Raw genomic sequence first — 558 nt, forward strand, 5'->3', positions numbered from 1 at the left:
CTCACTGGCTCCCCTCTCCTCCTCACTCACTCTCCCCCTCCCCAGTCACTGACTATCCTGCTACCCCCTCCCTGACTCCCCCACCCCCTCACAAACTCCACCCCTCTCTAAAATTTATCTATAGTTGAATTGCTCTCTAAATGGTATCTCACTCTCTGTCTAAGAAGTGAAAAGCTCTCGTGCTGAGATGGGACTGCGTCCGGTTTCTCTCGTGACTTGCACCCCCATTCCCATTCTCTCCGAGATGTGACACAGATTTACCTGGCCTGTGATGGATGTTATCCTTAGAACCACATTTTGAGGAAACATGACTCAGGTCGATCTTCTTGTTCAAAATTTGCACCTGAATTTATTTCAGAGAAAGTGAAGAGCTGGTAATAAGAGGATGTCATTCAATTTCTTTATGCCTCATAATAACTCTGTGAATACAACGTTAGCCTAAGAGAATTAGGGGAGAATCACACTGGGACACGAGGGGTGGTCGGGGTGGTCGGTGGTCGGGGGGGCGCGGGTGGGGTGTCACACTGGGAAACGGCAGGGAGTGTCACACCGGGACAC

At 50.2% G+C, this 558-nt stretch overlaps 1 protein-coding gene across 6 annotated transcripts in view; it reads right to left on the reverse strand.

The window, feature by feature from the left end:
- The window catches only part of maptb (microtubule-associated protein tau b), a 63,774-nt gene that overhangs the window by 10,651 nt on the left and 52,565 nt on the right, over window positions 1-558 (reverse strand). For all 6 annotated transcript variants that reach the window (XM_048614705.1, XM_048614704.1, XM_048614702.1 and 3 more), the window contains one exon: window positions 262-343. In XM_048614705.1, the coding sequence (XP_048470662.1) occupies window positions 262-343 (82 nt within the window). The remainder of the gene's footprint in view (window positions 1-261; window positions 344-558) is intronic.

The sequence above is a fragment of the Rhincodon typus genome, chromosome 30, assembly GCF_021869965.1.
Source record: "Rhincodon typus isolate 14 chromosome 30, sRhiTyp1.1, whole genome shotgun sequence".
Classification (NCBI taxonomy): Eukaryota; Metazoa; Chordata; class Chondrichthyes; order Orectolobiformes; family Rhincodontidae; genus Rhincodon; species Rhincodon typus.